At 37.6% G+C, this 23,713-nt stretch overlaps 1 protein-coding gene across 6 annotated transcripts in view; it reads left to right on the top strand.

The window, feature by feature from the left end:
• The window catches only part of axin1 (axin 1), a 165,207-nt gene that overhangs the window by 115,267 nt on the left and 26,227 nt on the right, over window positions 1-23,713 (top strand). For 4 of the 6 annotated variants that reach the window (XM_063059282.1, XM_063059283.1, XM_063059281.1 and 1 more), the window contains exons 5-9: window positions 4,766-4,903; window positions 10,625-11,172; window positions 19,515-19,691; window positions 20,389-20,634; window positions 22,593-22,700. In XM_063059282.1, coding sequence (XP_062915352.1) covers window positions 4,766-4,903; window positions 10,625-11,172; window positions 19,515-19,691; window positions 20,389-20,634; window positions 22,593-22,700 — 1,217 coding nt within the window. The remainder of the gene's footprint in view (window positions 1-4,765; window positions 4,904-10,624; window positions 11,173-19,514; window positions 19,692-20,388; window positions 20,635-22,592; window positions 22,701-23,713) is intronic. The other 2 variants (XM_063059285.1, XM_063059284.1) reach the window with 1 other exon arrangement.

The raw sequence follows: 23,713 nt of genomic DNA, 5'->3' as shown, positions 1-23,713 counted from the left end.
TCTCAGTCAATGGTATAATAGGGAGCTGATTTCTAACTGTTCTGATGTAAGATAGCTTCATAATGGGATAATCAGATTGGGTTTAATTCCATCAGTACAGTCAGAAGTTCTTCACCAGAAACAGCTTGGGTTCTCAGAGGCTCCATTCTATTTGTTCACGTCCAATATGGCAAAAGCAAATCCACCATCAAACTAATCTTATTAAGGGAGTTCAGTTAGCTTTGGTTTTAAATTAGATTATTTTCATCCTCAAGCTGCACAGGACCTGGTTTTTGGCTTTGATCATTTGGCTGTGAATAGTTGCACGGATAGGCCAGTTACTATTCCCAGCTGCACAGCACTCTGTTCATTAACATTACTCTTTTCACTGCATGGTTGCTGTAGAGAAGTCTGGAGTGATCACTTCTATCTGGATATGATTTTGCTTGATTCAGCAGTGCCTTACAAACAGGATAAAATTGGTGGTTTTATCACAAGTTGGATCTAGAGTAAAGTTGTATCTAAAGAAGACAATCTGTTTTGACGATCATTCAGCAATAAAATGTTACAATTATACAAAGTCTCGGCTCTTAACATGTTAAATCATTTGGTGCAAATCTATTAGCATTTTACACACAGTTCAATGAGATTCTGGAACATTGGTGCAAAAGCTGAGGTTGGAGTAAGGAGGTATAAAAGCCCACTTTGAAAATAAGGCAGAAAACATGTTCCTGGTTTTTATCCTCGCCATTTTAAATAAAACAATTCTGAAAAAAGGTTTCTGTATGAAAGTAAAGTGTAACACTTGGAACATAGAAAAATACTGCTGCATTTTGTATAATGAAATATGTTCACTTTTATTTCACGATGGATTTAAGGCAGTGCTTTTTTTTTTGAGAGCAAGATTATGGATAGTTTCAACATGACCCACATAGATGTTCGCTTGCTTTTTCTTGCCATTGAATATGTGGTATATTTTGGAATTCATTCATCAATGAATGCCTCAGGCAGCCCTTCTATTAATTGTCCTTAAATTGCAGTAATTTAAAATTGCTGCAATTGTTTTGTATGTTTTGAAAGAAGGAATTTGATTGTCCAGGTTAGCTTGTTCAGCTCAATGCATTTGGCAACCAATTTACAGCTTTTTGGGATAATTTTGTATACTTTACATAATGTGCAAATTAAATTTCCTAAATTTGTTGCCACAGTCTTTATTACATCTTTGTAGAAAAATTTTGTTGAAAACTTGTGGTTCGTGCAGCATATTTTAACTGGACTTGAACGAATAGAATGATTTAATTTTTTTTTTCTTTAAGGCCATACTTAGATATGTCCGCTGAAGTTATCATACAACTGTAATATTTTTCACTTAAATGCCTGGCAGTACATTTTATTAAAATAATTTTTTCCTGCTTGTGAAAATTTGTTACAATTTGGTGATCTTGGTTCAGCTAAGAAGAAATGAATCTGACACCAAGATGTAGCTTTGAAATTAGATTGACATTTTCATGCCTATCCACCTTTTGAATTGCATTTCTATTAAAAATCTATGCATAAATCTATTAATAAAATTGCAGTATTATATATCTAGTAAAATATGCCTTGCATCCATGGTGCATCAAACACTGGGCTGCAGAATTAAAACTAGTTTGCCTTTATTGCTGTTCTGAACTACAATCCTTTGGAATAGGACTATGATCATTGACCATTCTTTTTCAAAATACTGGTTTTATTTAGATTAAGATACAGTCCACACATTGGTCTTCACCTTGATCTTGCTGAACATATCAATTTCCAAGATCCAAATCTGCTGCAGTTTAGTTGGTTATTTGCAAGAAAACCCCAGTGCCAACCGGGTCTTTGTCCTATGGTGAGGCATCAAGCCATTAATTTTCTCTTCATACCAACTCTTTAAGTGTTGAAACTTTAGAATAGTGGATCAAACATACATTCAGGCAATTGCACAGGGTTTTGGTGGAACTGAGTTTGCAAATTAGGTCTGTGTATGCAAGAGAGGAGATGTATATTGCCCCAGAGATTGTGTAGTACAGTTACAGAAAGTGCAATGCAGGCAGACAATAACGTGCAAGAGGCATGCCAATGTAGATTGTGAGATCATGAGCCCATCGCATCTTTTAAGAGATCTGTCAGTTTTATAACAGCAGGATAGAAGCTGTCCTTAAGCCTGGTGGGATTAAGTTGGCCTAAATTCTCAATGTAGATGAATATGAGTCTGAAAAGGATCCTGAAGATAGAGCAGTTCTTTCCCAAGTTGGACAAATCTGGAACTGGAATGTATTCATTTAGGAGTGAGGTGGAAAAAGAATTATTAAGTGTAGTCAGATTTTAAGACCCCAGAGGAACTTGGGAATTGGTGGGAGAGGTATCTGGTGGAATTGGGTGTGAAAATGGATGAGGAAGAGAATACCCAAGCAGACTCTAGAGTTCACAGAGCCTGTCTCTATTTCTGGTTCATTCTATACAGATATTCAAACAAGTCAATGTTTGTATAAACCTATACTGACTCTTTGCTTAGAACAGAACAATGCGAGAAATGACAGAAGTAGGGCACTCCAAGCTTGCTGCTGTTGTTTAATGTGATCAAAGCTGATATGACCCAGGCCTCCATTTTTCTGTGCCAATTGCAAGCAGTCCTCAATTTTCCAATTATTTAAATATTTATCTATACCCTCTTTAAATACCAGCCTCTGCTGCCCTCTGAGCTAGAGAATTCCAGGGATTAATCACACATTGTGAGAAGAAATTCTTATATACATCCGTTTTAAATGACCACTCTATATAGTAAATACATTTTCTCAACACTATCCTGCCAGTGGAACCATCTGACCTTTCTATCTGTCGTGCCTCTTTATGAGCTCTTTGTTTAAATAAAATCATTTTTCTTCTAAGCTCCAAAACCTACAGAACCAACTTCTGTACCACTTTCTGTACTTTCTCATGATAGCACAACTCCCTTGTTCCCACAAATCAGGCTAGTGAATCTCCTGGATCTTAAGGGGATCAATTCACATCTATTTCTAAACTCCAATCATCAATTTGCCTTCTGAATTACTTGCTGCATTCACCTGCTAACATTGTGTTTTTTGTTTCATGCACAAGGACATCACAATCCCTCTGTACTCTCTGGAATTGTTTTTTGATTCCTGTTACTGAAGTGCATGACACCACTTCACCACATTAAATTCCATTTGCCAGGTTTTCACCCACACTATCAACCTATCTTATCATTTTGCAGAGTCCAAATATCCTTATTGTAACATGCCCATCTATATCACTATTTGGCAATCTTAGACATCTTGCACTCTCTCCCCACCTCCAGATTATCAGTATAAACAGTCAATAATTGGTGGCCAGAAACTGATCATTGGGACATTCCTCTAGTTACTCTTACAGTTTAAAGACCTGTTTATTCAGATTTTATTTTCTGTGAGATAACCAGTCTGCAGTCATGCTCTTCCCAGTTATCACACTTTCCCTGATGCTCTGAGCTCTTGTGCAGTTGCCTTAAATGTGACACTTTGTCACATTAGGGTTCAAATACTATAGTTTGGCTCTATCAGCTCTGCTTATTACATCGTCAAAGAACTCAAGTAAATTTGCCAAAAATGTTTCACTTTTCATTTAAAAAAAACATTCTGACTTGGTTTGATTCAATAGTCTGTTATTTACTCTTTTTTCCCTGCCACTTCATCTACTAGAAATCATATTCTTGTCTTGTTACTAAGAGGGACATTTGAGCAATGTGACCTCATTGATAAAATTGATCCTGTTTCAACTATTTAATATGGCAATGGAGCAGACTGCGCAAGTCAGATGGAAAACGGGCAATATATCTTCGGATCCATTTCTGCCACAAATGTTCTCACTGATGTTAAACTTTGAACTTTACAAAAAAGTGCTTTATTCAGTACTTGTGTGGCTTTCAAAGAAGAAATCTGGAATTCTCTTCCCCATATGGATTAAATGAAACCTTTTAGTTCATCTTGCCAACAAAAACTTTCCAGACAAACAAAAGTAAAATACTGCAGATGCTGCAAATCTAAAATAAGAACAGAAAATGCTTGAAAATACTCAACAAGTCAAGTGGTATCTCTGAAGAGAAATTGAGAGTTAACAATGTATGAGATGAAGGGGAAACTATTGAAGGTGATTCTTTGGTCATGATTGGGCATTTGAATGGAATAATGCATCTGGTCCTTCCTAAATGGATAGATCTTGGAGAGCCACTGTCAAAAATTGCCAAGGAGGAAGAAGGATAGAGAAGGGAGAGATTAACTTTGTGATAGTCTGTGGTGGCTTTAATACTTGTGATAATGTGGGTGGAGGAATTCAAACAGGCCATGTTTGAAAAAATTAGTGTAAGTTTGGAAATATGCTTGGGATTTTGGAGCAAATATGCTGCTCTACATTCAGTTTAGCTGCTCTTGTTGAGCTCATCATTTTACATTTGTTCTTTTTGCCCACTTGACAGATTCTCTGGTATCTTAATTTCTGTCTTTAAATCCATGGAACCTTCTCATTTACTATCATCCAATTATTTGACCACTATATTAAACATCTGCTTGCTGAAGTTAAAATGCAAGTAAGAGAATGTTTTAATTGATGGTGATTTAATTTGTTGATAGCTGGTTTTAAAACTAAAGATTAACTTTTTTATTTTTACTTTAAAGTAAGTGGAAATTTACTTGTAGCAATTTATGCACGAGTAGAAGATGAAATTATTTCAGATTTTGAACTTTTTTGACCCGTCTCTTGATTTGCCTAGCGCACGTATCGGATGCCAAAGGATATCCATGTTGAACCAGAAAAGTTTGCAGCAGCACTAATTAGTCGGCTGGAGAGTGTACTGCGAGAGCGAGAGGCAGAGGAGAAATTGGAAGAACGTCTTAAACGTGTGAGAGCGGTATGTTTCACATATTAATGTAGACTGGAACTTGTTACATATGATCTGATCGGTTAAAATATTTATTCTGCTTTAAATATAAGGCAGTATTTGGTATTTTACTAATGGTATTTTACTTGTCTAATTTTGTGTAAGCTAGTAATACATGCAACAGGAAACTAATGCTAAATCTATCCATAAAGCACATTAATATATTTGTCATTGACTTTGAACTGATGCTTATTTGCCACACTTGGGGAATTCAGTCATCTGGCCTGTGTGGATTTATTTTTTAAATGTCTGCACTGAAATTGTCCATAATTTTTGTTAACATTATGAAATTGAAACTGCATCCAATTTCAGTCAAAAAACTAATAATCCACCACAATTAAGAATTTGGTGCCACACTGGCAGACTTTCTGGGCTATTGTATGTGTAATGCTATGGTTCATATTTTTACAGTTATGCTGTGTGTATTTCATTTAGCAGTTCTTTAAGAGTAGTCTTCTGCTGTCAGCCTGCTTGGATCATTGTTAAAGATAAGGGATGATGAGGAATGTGTGCCATCCAATTTGGATGGTAGAATTAGGGGGAGGTTTTCTTGGTGAGGGTCACTAAGGTTGTTCTTGGGGGGGGTGGGGGTTGTTTTGGTTTGGCGGGAGATGATGAGAAGATGCCGGGGAGAGCCATTGGTAGAATACAACCTGGTGGGAGACACATTGTTGGAGATAGATTGTGAGTGAAGTTTGGAAGGTGGTGTGTGCTTTCACACTGACCGAGGGCCCAGCGCAGGAGTGAAAGAGAAGTTCAAGATGAGCTCCTACTTGTGCACATTCGACAGTTTAATTAAAATAGGCCATTTCTTTTTGTTTTTAACTAACCCTTTAGTTAAGATTCATAAATATAATTCCTTTAGTCATATGCAGTGTACTATCTCTTATTTCGTGGCACTAATTTGTAACAGAGTAACAGCATCCACACAAACCAGGGTTTGGGATGAGAGAGTCTTCTTAGTCTCACAAGTTTGGCTGACCAGAGAGTGTTTTCCCTAGACTCAAGCAGCCAAGGAAGCCAGGGAGTTTCATGTGTTATTCCTTTTAATATCCCAATATTGAATTCAGTTTTTTTTAATTTTGCACAATAGAATTTTCCAGCCTACCTGATGCATTGAAAACAAGTGCAACAAGCATCTCCTGACAAATTATCAGAGTTTTACTGTATGTTCTAGAACAAAAGGCATCCATAGACATGAGCCAAATTTTGTCTAACGTGCATAGACATCATCTGGCAGTAATCATAATCACATACAATATGATATGTGAAAGGAAGAAATGCAAAACCATTTGTAAGATTTTAGATAGAGGAAAGGCTGACTGTGAATGAAATGGAGCCTATAAGCAACAAATGTGGGCCAGTTTCTTTCAGATAAAACACCCGAGGAAATTGTACAGAATGTTATTTATCATACCATAGAACTAAGAGGCAGAGCTAGACTTGATCTTCATTTCTTTTTTAAATGCCCTGTTAAAACATAAAACAATACAGCATAACACTGGCAAAAAATATTTAGTGATCCAGTTGACTGGCAAATAACAACAAAGAGCATAAGAAGAAATTTTCGAGGTACATCAAAATTGTCTTTACAGTTAGAAAGTGAGTGTAACAGAAAGAAGCTCGAGTGATATTGGTATCTTGAAAGCTGAAGGAAAAGGTTAACCTGCTGAATATCTAAAGTATATTACTACAGATGGGGGCTTGCCAAAATTAATGTAAGCAAAAGAAGCAATGTAGAAAATAGCTTTGAAGATAGACAGTTTCCATTTTGGGGATGGGGAGTTATTTTAACTATGATCTTCCAATTTGTATTTGTTGTGCTAATATTTGTATAGATAATCGATGCTCATTATCACTTCTGTTTGACTGGAAAGTAGCTACAAGACTATTCATAAGCAACTTATTTTGCAAAGTTTTAAAGAACACCTAGCCAGAGAGATGCAAAGCTTGTCTCAAGTAGTTCCGTAATTTCAAAGCCAATTCAGTAGTGCCACCTGCAGGTGGAATTCAGTAATTTTACACAGCTTATTCAGTCACATTACTGTCCTATTCTTTTTGTCCCAATCAATTCACTTGAGTTATATGGAAAATATATATGCATGAAAACTTTTTGTCATTCAATTATTAGATCATTTGAGCTTTATAATGCAAGTGTTTTGACTTCACATGCAGCATTTCCGCAATATTCTTCATAAATTATAGCAAATGAGGTAATTAGCAGCTCAAACTAGCTTCTAAGAGGTGTTGAGCGCCATCAGCAACAGCAGATATGTATGCCAGTGCTATCTAAACTCCAAGCCCACCATATCTGTTCTTCCCCTAACACTCCCGTACTAATAAGTGCAGAAGGGCATGCCAGGAGTATACTTGGGCATACCTAAAATGAAGTGCTATCCTGTTGATACTGCTGCAGCACAAACCAGCCAATGAATTCAATCACACCTTTGCAATCCTGTTACATCCTGTCATGAATGGTGAAGGCCAACTAAATAACTAATGAAGAAAGGAATCTCCAAGCTCATCCTCATCTTTAGGATGGTGAGGTTCAGCATATGAATGCTAAAGATGAACCTGAAACATTCACAACTGTATTCATCTAGATATTCTAAGCTGATGATCTTTCCCTGCTTCCTCCTGAAATTCTTGCCATCACAGAAACTGATTTTCAGCCACTTAAATTTGCTTGCTCATTCTGAGAGCACTAAACTGCAAACATAGGTGGCAGTCTCAAGGCTGTACCTGAGATCCTCCTATTTTTTTTTACTTCAATGACCTTCCTTTTTTCATAAACTAGGAAATCAGGACCATGTTCAATTCTGTAGGCCAGAACTTACTGTTGGTTAGCAGAGAGAAATACTTGGATGTGGTTTTGTGAAAGGTGAATAATATTTTGTCACAAGTACCAGACAGTAAACAACTTCATCAAGAGGATTAAATCACAGTCACATGTCCTTGACATTCAGTGTCATAACCATTAAGTCACCACTCTCAACATTCCGAGATTTTTCATTAACTAGAACTGTAGCTGGACCAGCAATATTGTGGTCACATCAGCATGTCAGTGATGTCTGTGGAGGGTAATTTACTTTGTGTTACCCTAAAGTGTCTTTACTATGAACAAGTCAATGCGTTGAAATACTTTCAGCTTGTCCTTATGAATGCAACTCCAACAATGCTCTAAGCATTACTGCGGGTCAGACCAGCCCAGATGCACAGAAGTTGTTATGTGTACATCCACAAATTGCATTGCTTGGGTTACCCTCACACCATCTTCACTAAAAGAACAAGATGGCAGTTGCAGAGGAACACTGCCAATGGCAGTACTTCTTCCAAGTCTTACTTTAAATTACTAGGTCCAGACCTAGTATTCATTATTCACTACGGAAAAAGATCTTGGTGATTGTAGGGATGACTTACAGCAGACTGAAAAGCTTGAGCACATAGATATTAAGAAAGAGGATGTACTGGAGCTTTTGGAAAGCATCAAGTTGGATAAGTCACCGGGACTGGATGAGATGTACCCCCAGCTACTGTGGGAGGTGTGGGAGGTGAGGGAGGAGATTGCTGAGCCTCTGGCGATGATCTTTGCATCATCAATGGGGACGGGAGAGGTTCCAGAGGATTGGAGGGTTGTGGATGTTGTTCCCTTATTCAAGAAAGGGAGTAGAGATAACCCAGGAAATGATAGACCAGTGAGTCTTACTTCAGTGGTTGGTAAGTTAATGGAAAAGATCCTGAGAGGCAGGATTTATGAGCATTTGGAGAGGCATAATATGATTAGGAATAGTCAGCATGGCTTTGTCAAAGGCAGGTCGTGCCTTACGAGCCTGATTGAATTTTTTGAGGATGTGACTAAACACATTGATGAGGGTAGAGCAGTAGATGTAGTGTATATGGATTTCAGCAAGGCATTTGATAAGGTACCCCATGCAAGGCTTATTGAGAAAGGAAGGAGGCATGGGATCCAAGGGGACATTGTTTTGTGGATCCAGATCTGGCTTGCCCACAGAAGGGAAAGAGTGGTTGTAGATGGGTAATATTCTGCATGGAGGTCGGTGACCAGTGGTGTGCTTCAGGAATCTGTTCTGGGACCCTTACTCTTTGTGATTTTTATAAATGACCTGGATGAGGAAGTAGAGGAATGGGTAAGTAAATTTGCTGATGACACAAAGGTTGGGGGTGTTGTGGATAGTGTGGAGGGCTGTCAAAGGTTACAGCAGGACATTGATAGATTACCTTGCTCTTCCAGTCTACTGTAGTGCATCCGATGCTTTGTGTGGTCATCTCTACACGAGAGAAACCAAGAATAGATTATACGACTGCTGATATCCAACTTTGAATTTCAAGTTGCCAGTAACTTTAATATTCTATGGTAGACCACTCTGACCCACCTGTCTTTGGTCTCTGGTAGTGTGAAAACGATGTTTAATATAAGCTTGAGGAAACGCACCTTGCTTTCTATCTGGGCATGTTGCAGACTTCTAGCTCAATATAATATTCATCAGCACCAGCTCACTTGCCAGTTCTGATTATAATTAGAGAACAAGTTCTCAGATTTTTCTCTCTGCGCTGGCATGACTGAGTACTTCCTAAAGTTCTGCATATCATATACATTTCCTTTATTTCTCCTTCCCTAACTTTTGCCATTAACTTGTCAAGTACTGACTGTTCTTCAACAAGTAACCTTTGGCTCACCCTTTACCTTCTCTGCAACTTAATGAGTTTTCCCACTTTCCTAGACCCAGCAATGAGTCTTTGACCTGAAGCATAATTGTTTAATTTTCAGTCTGTGCTTTCTACCTTAAGTGTTTCCAGTAATTTTATTTCAGTTTTTTAATATCTGCACATTTTTGACTCTTCAGCTTTTTTAAGATCTGAACAGTAAATATTGGTCTTACCAGTGATATCCAGGTTTCAATAAATGAATCAAATTGCATTACTCCCTGGCATGGGGAGGAAATTGAAACAAAGTCCTTTGGGGAAATGTGATTTTGTTGAACCTGCTATCTTATGTTAAATTTTAAATATTGTCTGTTTGTACTTCACTTTTCTGATTAATTTCATTACCTGATAAATCAACATATTAAGTAATTTCTCCTGAGTACCAAAATCAAGACTTAAGTACATTTGATATAAGATCGAAAGATAACTCTGCAATTTAGTATTTAATATTTCTGCACCCACTGGTTATTATTAATGTTTGCAGCAATGGACAGGTTTTACTCTTGCACGGGTTTAATTTAAAACTCCGTGATAACAATTGTAAAAATTAATTAACTGTTAGTAGTTATATAGCCAAAATGTTAAGAATTTATTAGTTTTGGTAGACATCTTAATTACTGATCAGGAGCCTATTGACCAAGAGCGCTGAAATAAATATATGCCTATCTTACAGTTCTGTATTATTTGGAAATTCCTAGAGTATTGTTTATTTTAAGAGATGGCAAAAGAATTGCAGGAACAATATTTAGCCAATGGCTTTATTACCTTATCTTCATGACAGCTTGAACTGATTAAACTAGGATCTAATATAAATCAAAACTGATTTTTATGCAGTCATACTATTGTGAATATTAAACTGTTTTAAGCCTATGCAGTTGATACAAATAAAATCATTTTTGCAATATTTAAACACTAATCAGCACTGGGATCTATATTAATTATATTAATCCTGCAATTCTTTTACAGGAGGAAGAAGGAGAGGATGCAGATGTTTCATCAGGTCCCTCTGCTGTTAGCCACAAACTGCAACCTGCTCAGGCTATGCACCACTTCAATTCTCGTTACTCTGAGATGGGCTGTGGTGGGTTGCAAATGCGTGATGCTCATGAGGAAAATCCAGAATCTATTCTTGATGAACATGTCCAGCGTGTGATGAAGACTCCAGGTTGCCAGTCTCCAGGACCTGGACGGCATTCTCCAAAGTCCCGCTCTCCTGATGGCTTATCCAGTGGAAAGACAGGGTTAGCTGGGTCGTTGTTACCTTCAAGTCATAAACATGTGTCCAAGACTGGTGTGAAAGTTGAGTCTCCCAATCTCTACCATCACAAGCATGTTTACCATCACATTCATCATCACAATGGGATGAAACCAAAAGAACAAATTGAGGCAGAAGCCACACAAAGGGTCCAGAGTAACTTCTGGAATGCTGACTCGCACCACTATGCAACAAAAACGCGGAATTATCCTGAAAACATGAGCATGGTACCTAATCCATTGGAGTCTTTGAATTATGGGTAAGTAACGTTATGAACTTTTATATGAATTTTACAATGCTGAGGCTTTATCAGGCATTATAAGTCAAGACTGCACTTGGAGTATTGTGAGTGAGCCATTTTGGGCTCCTTATCTAAGAAAGGATGAGTTGGCATTGGAGAAGGTCCAGAGGAAGTTCATGAGAATGGTCCCAGGAATGAAAGGGTTAATATATGAGGAGCACTTTGATGGATCTTGGTCTGCACTCACTGTTTAGAAGAATGGAGGGGGGGAGTGCAGATCTCATTGAATTCTATTGAATATTGAAAGGCTGGGATAGAGTGGATATAGAGGGGATCTTTCCTATTATAGGGGAGTCTAAGACCAGAGGGCACAGCTTCAGAATGGAAGGTTATCCCTTTAGAATAGATGAGGAGGAATTTCTTTAGCCAGAGGGTAGTGAATCTGGAATCCATTGCCATAGATCGTTTTGGAGGCCAAGTCACTGGGTATATTTGAAAGGTTCTTGATTAGTAAGGACAGCAAAGGTTACAGAGGGAAGGCAGGAGAATGGGGTTGAGAGGGATAATATATCAATGGGCTGAATGACCCAATTCTGCTCATATGTCTTATGGATTTGTGTTCTGTTTTGTGTTGACTAAATTGTTTAGTAAGTCATTCTACGTGGTTTTGAAGCCAGGTTTTAAATCTGTTTTCTGTTAGCTCTACTGCCCCTTTTCTTTAAGATAAGGATAACAATGGGTGTACTGCAGTTGACACTGGTACTATATTAAAGGGAAAAGGGGAAATGCAGCTGCAATTTCCCCATAAGTACCTAAATTAGAATTGTACATTGGATGAAATCAGGATTCAAGATTACATTTTGGTCCTTCTGACTCATCCCAAGTGAAGTATATGACTGATGTCCATGGTACTTATGTGGCACAGGAGAGAACATCTATGAAAATGGAATGCAGAATAGAGAAGTTACAACATGGAACCATATAAAAGGCATTAAAGAAGTGAAATGTTGAAATGCTTGTATTGAAATTACACAAGAGCAGGGAGTATTTGCAATCTTAAAAATTGCTTGAAATAGTCTTGTTACTTGCACCCTGAGTATACATATGGATCGCAGATTTCTGTGCTGGTTCTATGGTTTTTATCTTGTTCTGTGGATAGTTTGCCAGCACTTAATCGCCCTTGCATTGGGAGAGAATTCCCAAATTCATTTGATTCTAAAGCAAATAGAATCATTATCTTTTACTTCTGGTTGTATATGATACCAGAAACTTGCTCTTTGGAACCACCCTTTTATCTATTTGGGCCTTTGGATCATATTTACTATACTGCATAGGGTTCATTGTTGATGAATGGACTGCCATAATTAAATCTTATTCCCTCATTTGCTCATGAGTTTGCCTCATTGAGTAGTTCTTGTTACCCCATCTCACAGGCACCATTAAACATATCCTGCCCTTTAAATCTACAATTTATCATCTACCATAGGATTTCCAGCAGTTTGCTCCTGGCCTCCTGCCTCCAGTTGCTTGTATGATGTTAAAGCTAGTTTCAATATTGTTTGTTTGTTTCTCTGCAGTTTTTATTTGCTTTCTATCAGAGTCACACATCATGGAGCATGCCAGAGATCAACTATTCCCAACAACTTCGACCCCCGTCCCCACCCTGCCACTTCTACCACTCACACGATTTACTCTCACAATTATTTCACATTTACTAAGGTACAGTAAAAAGATTGTTTTGCATACTGTTCATGTAGATTAAAAATTATTACACTACATTAAGTTAGTACAAGGTAAAACAATAACAATGCAGAATAAAGTGTAACAGCTACAGAGTGTGCAGTGTAAGTGAACCATAGGTGTAATGCTCCTGGCTACGGCATTGGTGTTGAGGTTAAGAATATCGCCAACAACCTGTCCTGGTCCTACCATGTTCATGTCACTGCCAAGAAAGCTCACCAACATCTCTACTTTGTCAGTATGTCCCTGACTACCCTTACCAATTTTTATCAATACGTCATAGAAAGTGTCCAGTCTCTCTGCATAATGGTTTGGTATGGCAATTGCTCTACAGGAGATCACAAGAAGCTGCAGAGAGTTGTGGCAACAGCACCTCATGGACACCAGCCTTGCCTTCATGGGCTCTGTTTATATTTCTTAGTGTCTCATTATAGCAACCAGCCTAATCAAAGACTCCACCCATTCCAGACATTCACTCTTGTCATCATGGTACTCACCCACCCCAGACATTCACTTCCATCTGGCAGAAGATGCAAAAGCCTGATACCACCAGGCTCAAGGACAGCTTCTTACAATATTCCAAGATCTGCTCAAATCACTTCATGCTTCAAGACAAATGGTAACGATTTGAAATGATTCCAAATCAGTTCAGTTGCTTTGCACAAGCATTCCCCGATCAATTAGGACCAACAGATTGGATTGGTGACCAACTCAATTGCTGTGACTGCAGCAGTACCAACATGCAAATCAATTTCTGATACTTGTTCCTTTTTCATGATCTGTCTCAATCTCAAGAAGCAAACTACCACTGAATCGTAACAGCTATCTAGGCTTCACAGACTCTCTCTTTGTAAGGATGCCATTCTTGTATCTGAGTTTGTCGCCACTGCATTTGTTCTCAACATGAGGCCTTCCATTTCAGAACATTTTAAATACTCTTCCAGGACATGTGGCTTCCTTTCTGCTGTGCCTCTCTCTAAATTTTCTTCATTTCCTTGACCTATTGTCACTTGACCACCCCCACCTATGTGTAACCTCCTTTACACCAGCAAGATCATGTGTGGTCAAAGTGAGCAGTGTGCAGAGCACCTGTGTGGTGTCTCCAGTGGCCATCCCAAGCTCCTGGTTGCATACCATTTCAACCCCCCTTTTTATTTCCCACACCAACCTGTTCATCGTCTGCCTTCTCCCTTACCAGGCTTAGACCCGTCACAGATGAGAGCAATTCCATGTATTCTACTTGATGGTGTACAACCTATAGTATGAACATTCAATCTTCCAATTTCATGTAACCCATGCCTCCTATGTTTGCCTGTATCATCCTGTGATCCACTATCAGTTGTTCCTTTACCTGTTCTGGTTTCTACCACGTACTCCCCATACTCTTCACCCACTGGATCTCCACCCTCCCTCTCTCTGGTTTTCACTGCCCTCATCTCACCCTTAGTGGTTCTCATTATTATATCATATTTCAACATGTGTAGCTGTTTCCTCACCACCATCCAGCAGCTGTCTGCACTAGCACTTCCACCACAAGGCACCATCAATCTTTACTTTCCACTGCCTGCTTCTTCCACTAGTCACCCACTTGCCTGTATCTTTCAACTTCACCCCTCCCTCTCTTTTTATACCAGCTACCTTCCCTCTCCACTCTCAATCCTGAAGGAGGATCTCACCCAGAAGTGCAAACAACTGTTTCCCCCGATGGATACAACTCAACCTGCTGACTACTTCCAATCATGTTTCTTTTTGTGTTCCAATATTGAAATCTTTTCTTCTTTATCATCATTATCCACTGCTGTGGATGTGACAGCTTTATGATTAGTTCCTGATTACCCACCTAAGCTATCACACCTCACTAATTTGGCTGTCAGTATCAAGTGTTCTCATTACTGTTTTGTCATATAGACCTTGATCTGCTAGCTTCTTATATAAGTAGCTTGTCCAAAATCACACTATTTATCAGGGCAACTTTTTTTTTGGTATATTGTAAACTGGTCTAGTAGATTCCTTAGAAGCAAACTTCATGCTTACAATCTTTTTTGTCTAAGACTGGGGACTGGGATAAAACTTGACCTTGAAATTTTTTCAGGTTTGATTTTTGGATTCAAATGTGTGCAGTAATTTTATTTTGTATACTTGTTTGCAGCATAAGATTGCCATAAAACTGCAATCAATAAGGAAAAAGAATCTTAAATGCACTTTAAATTCAAAACAATGGAAACAGGCAGAATTTATTAAACTCATTTACAGTGGTCAGACTAGATGTTGAAAATCATCTCAATACCAGGCAGGGAATATGCTTCAAATTAAACAGCAATAGTAAGATAGGAGTCGAAATTGGAATCAGCAGAATTCAAAATTAGATACAGAATCAGTAGTGGTGTTTGATAGCAGTGTTTGAAAAATAGTTGTCACTCCAAACACTTCAGTAGATTAATGCATTTAATTTGAATCTTAACACTCCACTGCTTGTTTTTTTTTAAGTTTCTATATTTCAAGAGGGTACATTTTTATGTATATTTTTATGCATTGCATCAATTTTCATGGCCATTATTAAGTTTGCTATTGTTTTTGTACACCTATTCATATTTTTATCCTGAGAATAGTGTTTTATATTTACCCAAGGGAAACAGCAACTTAAGGGGAAGAGATATTTGGACTTGGAACCAATATTTTCCCACTGGATGAGCCCTTCATAATGGCCTCTTAAGTGCTGCTTGACAATTTTTCCCAATGAGTAGTGCAGTTCCCCACCTCTTGCATCCCTGTCTATCAAGTTCACCTGGTCAGTCTCAAGCTTGACCTTTTTGTCTCTTTATTTTTTTTATGCACAGTTAGCTACAGTTTTTCTTTGTGTTTACCCACTCATTTGGCCTAGCCCATTTATTATTCAGTATAGAATTGTTAGAATTGTCACAACATTTGACCATTTCATAAAAAAGGCTTTTGCTGGTTACTTTCAGAGCAACTGTTAATCTCAGTTCCTTTACACACAGCCCTGTAAATTACACACAGTGACCACTTTATTAGGTACAACTGTGCACCTCGTTAATGCAGATATCTAATCAGTAAATCATGTGGCAGCAACTCGATGCATACATGGTCAAGAGGTACAGTTGTTCGGACCTGACATTAGAATGGGGAAGAAATGTGATCTACGTCACTTTGACCATGGAAAAACTGTTGCCAGACAGGGTAGTTGAATATCATAGAAACTGCTGATCTGGGATTTTCACACACAACTTTCTAGAGTTTACAGAGAATGGTGCAAAAATAAAAATATCCAATGAGTGGGTGAAAACGCCTTGTAATGAGAGAGATCAGAGGAGAACAGCCAGACTGGTTCAAGGTGATATAAAGGCAACAATAACTCAAATAACCACATGATACCACAGTGGTATTCAGAAGAACACCCCTGAATGCACAACACGTCAAACTTTGAAGCGGATTGGCTGCAGGTAGAAGAGCACACTGGGTTCCACTCCTGAACCTAATAAAGTGGCCACTGAGTGTAGTTAAATGCCTGCCTAACCCCCCTTTCTCAAAAGCCCAGATTTTTTTCTCCACCCACAATTCTGTAAGTGGTGTGTTTTGCACTTTAACATACGTAAATTTACACATTCTTCTTTAAACTGTGCCCCAATCTTACTTTTGTATTCCACTTTATACACCCTATTTATTAATGTTCTTTTTAAAGTTGCCCTGCTACTTTGAAAAATTTGGTCCATTATCTCTGCCTATTCTTTCTGCTATTACTAGCTGCCACATCTAGAGTCCTCAGGAATCAAGTTGCCTAGAGAATAAGGCAAGGCGGAAAGGGTTTTTTTTTTGTAGATACCAAAGGGTTAATATATCAGAAAGGAGTAAGAAAAGTAGGGATGAAATTAAGAAAATGGGGGCATAGAAAAATATGGCATGTAACATCAAAGGGAATCTGAAGATGTTTTATAATTGATAGCAGGCAACTAAGTTAAGAGCAGGACCCATTAGGGACCAGAAAATATAACCTATTCATGTGGGTGGCAGATGCAAAAGAATTCTGAATAAATACTTTGAAGTTATCCTCAAAAGAACATGATGCTGATGATACAACAGTGGAGATGTATATAACATTGTTTTGATTATGATTAAAATATTGTTTCAATTATGATTGAAGGGTGTTTGAAAGATTTCACATTATTGAACTGGATAAATTACTAGGTCCAGATGCTGTAAAGAAGTAGGAAATGTGCAGGGATTGTTTTCCAACTTTCTTTGGCCTTCGGAATAGTGCCAGAAGACTGGAGAATTGGTAATATTGAAATGTTCATCACACGTTAAGAAAGGGATAAACTGAAAAATTGTCTAGTTTAACTTTGAGCAAATTGTTGGAACGAGTTTGGAGGTCCAATACAAACCTTTATTGAGAAAGGAACATCTATAGATTAAATGAGTGGCAAATGGACTTCTAATGTGGCGAAGTATGCGGGAAAGTGTTAAACAGATTGTACCTGAACTAACAAGGACTGGGCACGTGATGTACTCTAGAAAAATGGCAAATAGGCTTAGTGGTGGGAAGCAGTGTACTGATTGATTTGTAATGGATTGCCATTCATGATAACAAAGTTCAACAGTATTTGTCCCTTTTGTAATTTTGTAGTTTAGATTTGAAATGTTGAAATGTTCATCGCACAAGTTAAGAAAGGGATTAATTTGGGATGCAACTGGGCAGTAGATGGGAGGGTTTGTGTTGTGAAGATCAGGTGGGCCTTGAAGTGAATATTTACTGATCCTAAAAGTTTGCAGGACTGACCAATAAATAAGATGGACATAAAGACATATGTGATGATTTATTACATTCAAGGATAAGAAAACTTATAGTAGAATTGTACAACAATCAGCAGGCCATACTTGAGTTCTATGTACTTTTTCTGGTCATCAAATTGAGGCACTGGGAGTATACAGAGAAGATTTGTGGATGTTGCCCCAGTTTAGAATATTGTAGCAAAGATGGTTTGGATGTGTTTGGGTTGCCTTTAGAATAGCTGAGGGTAGAGTTAATTGAGTGACTTTGATAGATCAGAGGAAGAGGGAGTACTTGGTGGGGTGATGAGGAAATATTTCTTTACTAAGAGTGTAGAAGTCTGGAACTCACTGTTGTCATCAGTTGGAAGAAGCAAACACCCTCATCACATTTTGGGTACACATTTTTAGTTCTTTTTAAGAGCCGTTATTTGCACAGGCTTAGACCATATGCAGGAAGATGGGAATAGGCTGGGTAACCTTTTGAAATGGTTTAGAGACAATGGACCAAACGTGTAATAAATTTTCTGATTCTTGAGTACATTGTAGTTGATGTTTTTGAACTGAACGGTTATAATACAACAGAAGTTGACGAGGAAGTTGGTAATTGTGCTGCTTGAGTGGCTACAGAACAAAATTGATGAGTCAGACATGAGCAGAGAAAAGGTATGCAATATTTAATCCTAAAAAATGTGGCCATGTATATTGAGAGGATTTACAGTACTTTGCAAAAGTCTTTGGCACGTATGTGTAGCTAGGGTGCCTAAGACTTTTGCACAGTACTGTATTTGTCAACGGAGAGTGGAGAGTTGAGTTTGTAAATCTGACAGGAACCTAGGATGTTGAATGGTGAGGTGGAGTGCCACGGGAAGGTTTTAGGGACAGGTGGCAGAGAAAAGAGTGCCAGGGTCGGGGTGGGGGGGAGGTGGCGCAGGTGCAGACACATCCAATCCTGAGTCCATCTCACAAGGTTATTTGATTTCAAACAATTGATTTATTGATCATTACAGAGTATCTCTGATGCTTTCTTCTCCATCCCCTCTCCCTAACAATGATTCCCCTCTCTGTTCTTCCCCACTCTCAGTCCACGGTCCATGATAGGAACCCATATCAGAATAAGTTTTATCATCCCTCATGTCATAACTTTTTTTGTGGCAGCAACACTATATGTAGAAGGTTCAGATATACTCAAAGGATGGTAAAACCTAGGAATACCTTAATGTACATGTTCAATAATCCATGAATGTAACAACATGGGTGAAGTGGACGTATTGAATATTTGCCTTCATTACCAAAACATTGTAAACATGTGCAAGGCAGCTATCGTCTTGATATATAATATATTAGTAAAGTCACAGCTGAAATGTTATTTGCATTTCTGGTAGCCACCATAAAATGGATATGATTGTCGTGAAGGGAACATAGAAGAGGTGTTGCCTGAGATGGAGTATTTTAACTTTGAGGAGAGATTGATTAGCTTGGATTATTTTCCTTGGAGTGGAGAAGGAGAGAAGGAAACCTGATTGAGGAGCATGAATAGGATAGAGTGAAACTTCTCTCCTTAGAGGGAATAACTTTAAGATACGGAGTAGAAGATGTAGATGGGATTTGAAAAGGAATTTTTCAATCAAGGCATTTTAGAATCTGGCACACATTGCCGTAGTTCATTGTGTTTAAATATTTAGATGAGCTCTTGAACTGCAATGGCATAAAAAGGCTGAAAGTCAAGTGCTTGAAAGGTGCCTTGAGTGTGGATGGATAGGTCCTTAGTGACAAATTGTCTTGATGTTGTATGACTTGCTAAATTACTGATTTGTTTGAATGCTGTTGTGCAGGAGTAAAGTCAACACACTGTCAAAACGAAATGCCAAGAAGTCTGACCCAGGAAAAGCAGACCCTGGGAACTATGAAACCCCTGCCCCTCCTGAGGACGTGGAGCGGAATCAGAAGATACTGCAGTGGATAATTGAAGGAGAGAAGGAAATTCATAGACACAAGAAGACTCCACATAAGTAAGAGAACTTTGATTTTCTGACCTTAATGTAAAGTGCTGCTACAGCGTTGTGTATTTGAAGTCAGAATAGTCTTTGCCCATTATTGCATGTCATGCCATAACGTTTCAATTAATTTTTAATTAGTTTTTCTGCCAAGGTTTCCATGGGGTAAAGAACCCCAAGTGAATGAAAGCATGTACAGAAGGGATTTTCTTGTTCTTTTAACAGAAGTAACAAGAACTATACAAGACACCCATGGGTCATGGCCCGAAACATAGACTATTCATTTCCATAGATGTTGCCTGGCCTGCTGAGTTCCTCCAGCATTTTGTGTGTGTTGCTTGGATTTCCAGCATCTGCAGATTTTCTCAACAAAAACTATAATATTTTATTTCAGACATGGTCAATTAACCTGCATCATTTGTTTAATGAACATATTTACTATTCAAATACATGCTACATGCCAAAATTGGGCCCATCCAAAAATCACACAATTAACATAGATTGTGGATATGTCCCCAAGCTAAACTATTTTGTTTGCTTTTAGAAAAGTTAATGTGATCTCCACCTTATTTCTAAAGTAATTTTAATTCACCGTATTGCAGGTTATGACTTTGTCATTGTCGCTTATAAAACTTACCATTTTATAACTGTTGTTTATAAAAACAATTTTGTAAACCTGCACTAATTACTTGTTTCATTTTGTGTTTTGCAGTTTGATAGGTGCCAAGAAACAACCTAGTCATGATACTTCCAGACCAAGTTCAATTGAGAGGCCAGGAGCTGTTCATCCATGGGTCAGTGCTCAGTTGCGAAATCCAGTCCAACCATCACACCCGTTCATTCAGGATCCAACTATGCCACCCAACCCAGCACCTAATCCTTTGACTCAACTGGAAGAGGCACGCAGGCGACTTGAAGAGGAGGAAAAGAAAAGTGGCAAACTACAGTCCAAGCAAAGGTAAGAAAAATTAACAATATTTTTTATTTGGTTTAATTGGCCAAAGAAATATTACAAGCTACTTGAACTTTCAGGTTATAATCAACCTGATAACTTAAAATGAGTTTCCTAGCTTTATGAATCAGTACATGAAGTTCAAGATGAATTTTACATTGCTATTGATTTTAAAAATACTGGACTGTAAAAATAAAAGTATGTATTTGATCTGATTGCTTAGGTCATATATGCATGCGGAAAGATCTATTATTACAGCTTGTAACAGGAACATGTATTTTCAGGAAATTAAAAAAAGTGATTTCCTCTTAATTTTGTGGGTCTTTTATTTCCATTGATGTCATTGGAGCAACCACTACTGGTTTGAGAGTTCCAGATATTATTTACTTTGTTTGGAATAGCTTTGCTCTGATTAGCAATTAATTTTGCCATTTGCAATATGTTTCTTAAAATTCTTAAGATTTGTGGTAAAGGTTTCAGACATGTGTCTAAACTTTCAAAGTTCTACATCTTTCACTTCATTTTAATTTGTTGGAAGAGGAAGATCCAGAAGAGATGATTTGGAAATTGTAAGCTGCTTAGAATTTTTAACCTAGTTACAAAAATTTGCTTTTTCTGTTTGCTTTGTAAGAATTATTGTAGTTAGCTTTAGTCATTTTTAATCATGCTTTATTACTTTCCTCACAGGTTAGATTTTTTTTAAAGTTGCCAGGCAATAGTTAGCTTTAAACAAATGACACAAAAGCTCTTTGGTTCTTCTGATCTCCTATATCTTACTCCAAATGGTATTTGGTTAATTTGAGACTGGCCAAAGAGATCTTGCAAGCTACTTGAACTTTCAGATTATAATTAATCTTAAACATTGCTGCATAACATCTGTTGATATGAAGGTTAATTGATGTATATTGGTAGTTCTTCCTAATATATGGAGAAGGTATTCAACCAGTCAGACTTGTGGGGTGGGGGAACAAATCTGACAAATATACTAAATTAGCATGTTTAAAATGCTATTGATCACATGGAAGAACAAATAATTAGATATCAATATTTTTACCATTGAACTATTTTCCCATTATTGACTGTAATTTATAGTAAAGGTATATGGCAAGAGTTGAAGTACTAAGTGTTTTGGCAAAATCAGCCATTGATCTTAATAAAATGGCTTTATTTTTTGAAACCCCACCCCCACCCCCAGCCTGAGTTAAATATCTGTCATTGTATCCTAGCAAATATTGACATTGTTGTCAAAGCCTTTGTATTATTGATATTCCATTTGATACATATGCCCTCAACCTTAAGGATATAACTAGTTGACAATGTGTCATGTGGTGAAACATCATCAAAAGGCTATTATTTCAAAGTATTGTCATTCTACAAGATTTTTAAATTTAAAAATCATTGCTGCCGCAAAGTTATTTTAATTCTAATAACACTTGGGTTTTAAATCTTACATTATCACATTTGCACATTTTGAGTAGGTGCAGATTTAGTTGATTATTGCAGATTTAGAAATCAGTAGTAAATTTCAGTCTAACAAGATGCCCTTATTATCTTTGCAAAATCATATTCAACCAGAATTAATTCCTTAAATTTTAATATTCATCAAATGTGCTTTTATTGTAATGTAGATGCTGTAACTACCTTGTTTAAAGGATGCTTGCATGCAAAAAGTAATAATCCATGGATATCTCTTGGAGATATCCATGACCTCTTTTAAGAACCTAGTTAGAAATCTTAGTCTGATGTTTTTTTTAAAAAAGTGTGTGTGCGCGTGCGTGCACACATGCCTGCGTGCATCATGGGTGGGTGGGTGAAGAAATCCGTATATTAAAATGAGAAAGGGTATTAATAAAGTGACAGATGCTCACTTTGATAGTAGTGAGCGCCATTTCTAAGAAAGGAGGAAGACAGTTAGATGGAATGGAGTATTCTAATTCCTAGGATTATTCTCCATGACACTGCAGGTATGTGCAAGAGGTTATCCAACGGGGTCGCACTTCTATCAGACCTGCATGTATTCCAGTGCTGAATGTGGTACCAGCCGTCTCCGACATGGATCTCTCTGAGTCAGAGTACGTGCCCGCTGCTGTTGATGTATTCTCTGTGATCCTAGGTTTAGATATTAATTAGTTTGTTCCTAGGTATTTTCAATTATTTTCTTGTATTAGCAAAAAGTTGTTAAATTGTTCTTGCAATATATTTTGATCATTTGAATATAACTGTACTAGCTACTAGCTGTTGCAATATATTCATTAAGGTTGAATGTATTGCTACAAAATACCATCAGCAGTTAATCTCAGGATTTTGTAGCTGCAAATAAGAAAAGGAATAAAATGTATTCATACTGTCTAGTTACAGTGCTGTTCACAAATGTTTTATCTATAAGCCCCATTTTAGTAGTTTAAAAATTTTAGCAATGAATCAATGTTGCTTTAAAATCTAGTGACTTCCTTTTTTATTTTAAACTACATTTGGAGACATTTGCATAATTGATTGTGAGCATTCAATTGGATTCTGCATTTAAAATGAAAATGTCTATTGTTTCATAGGGAAATGTTCCTAAAACTAAGCTAAGGGATTTTTTAAGATCTCAAAATATACTTTATTTGTATAATAATCAAGTATGTGCAACAGAAAATATTCAAGTCAACATTTTCATCACAATTTCTGATAAGATGGTAGTGGGCTCATATTTAGCAGCTTCTCTGGATCCAATCAAAGGTGTAATTGTCCTTTATGTCTTTGTTACAATTGCAAGACACTGCAGGATATTAAGATCATCAAGTACTGCGGGTCTTCCCCATCAGTGAGTTGCTTGATAGCAATGGAGCTGGATTGATTGTGTACTTTTGTTGTTCTGTCAGCTGAACTTGTGTACGTACAGTTGCTGTGCCAAGATGGTGCTCAGTGATTGTCTTGGACATATTTTTGTGATTGCAAAAAGCTGCTGGACATTGGAATGTAGAATATGGCAAGTCTGGGTCACTAATTCATTGGCGAGACCAACTGCATTGCCTCAGTTTGTGGCCTTGTCCAGGCCCTCATGCTGTGTGTGTGTTGCCTTTTGCAGCTGCACAGGAGAGAA

Source organism: Mobula hypostoma, chromosome 9 (assembly GCF_963921235.1).
Source record: "Mobula hypostoma chromosome 9, sMobHyp1.1, whole genome shotgun sequence".
NCBI lineage: Eukaryota > Metazoa > Chordata > Chondrichthyes > Myliobatiformes > Myliobatidae > Mobula > Mobula hypostoma.
Note: the sequence above shows the minus strand (reverse complement) of the source record. Positions and strands in the feature narration are given on the sequence as shown.